General features: G+C 69.4%; 1 protein-coding gene across 1 annotated transcript in view; it reads right to left on the bottom strand.

Annotated features, from left to right (window-relative positions):
* The window catches only part of SFPQ (splicing factor proline/glutamine-rich), a 7,788-nt gene extending 7,549 nt beyond the window's left edge, over window positions 1-239 (bottom strand). The window contains exon 1 of the mRNA XM_010576312.1: window positions 7-239. Coding sequence (XP_010574614.1) covers window positions 7-166 — 160 coding nt within the window. The 5' untranslated portion in view covers window positions 167-239. The remainder of the gene's footprint in view (window positions 1-6) is intronic.
* Window positions 240-627: the final 388 nt, after the last annotated feature.

The following is a 627-nucleotide window of genomic DNA, read 5'->3' as shown; positions in this document are numbered from 1 at the left end:
CCGGGCCTTGCGGGCCGCCCCCCATGGGGCCGCGGTTCTGGCCCATGCCCATGCCGGGCGGTGGAGAGCGGAAATCGTGGTTGGGGCCGCCGCGGCCACCGCCGCCGCCGCGCCGGTGGAAGCCGCCTCCCCCGCCGCCACGGCTACGGAACCGATCCCGCGACATGGTGGTGATGGAGGAGGAGGAGAAGTGCTCCGGCCGCGACTGCTGCTCCTCAGAGCCCGCTGCTCAAAATGGCGGCGAGCTAAACGGCCTCGCCGCCGCCTTTGTCCACCCCTAATATAGTTTCCCCGCCCCCGGAAACCGCCCCTCCGCCCCGCCAGCCAACCACCGGCCTCGACGGCGCTGACAGATAGGTGGAGTCGCCAATGGCACGTCCCTATTCCGCTAACTCTTTGATCTCATTGGTAAGGAACCTGCCCTCTGCCGATTGGCTCCTTTGCCCGCCGACGTTCGCACGGGACGATCCGTTAACCTCCTGCGTGCTGATTGGGCAGTTTGATCGGCGGGAGGCGAAATCGCGACAGAAGCCCGACTTGCCATTGGCTGCCTGGGGAGTCAGTCGGAGGGGAACCTGCCGGCCCGGCCGCCGGCCCGGGGCGGCCACGCGTTGCGCAGGCCGCGGC

The sequence above is a fragment of the Haliaeetus leucocephalus genome, unplaced genomic scaffold (assembly GCF_000737465.1).
Source record: "Haliaeetus leucocephalus isolate CR32 unplaced genomic scaffold, Haliaeetus_leucocephalus-4.0 Scaffold517, whole genome shotgun sequence".
Lineage (NCBI taxonomy): Eukaryota > Metazoa > Chordata > Aves > Accipitriformes > Accipitridae > Haliaeetus > Haliaeetus leucocephalus.
The sequence above is the reverse complement of the archived record's forward strand: the minus strand, read 5'-3'. Positions and strand labels throughout refer to the sequence as shown.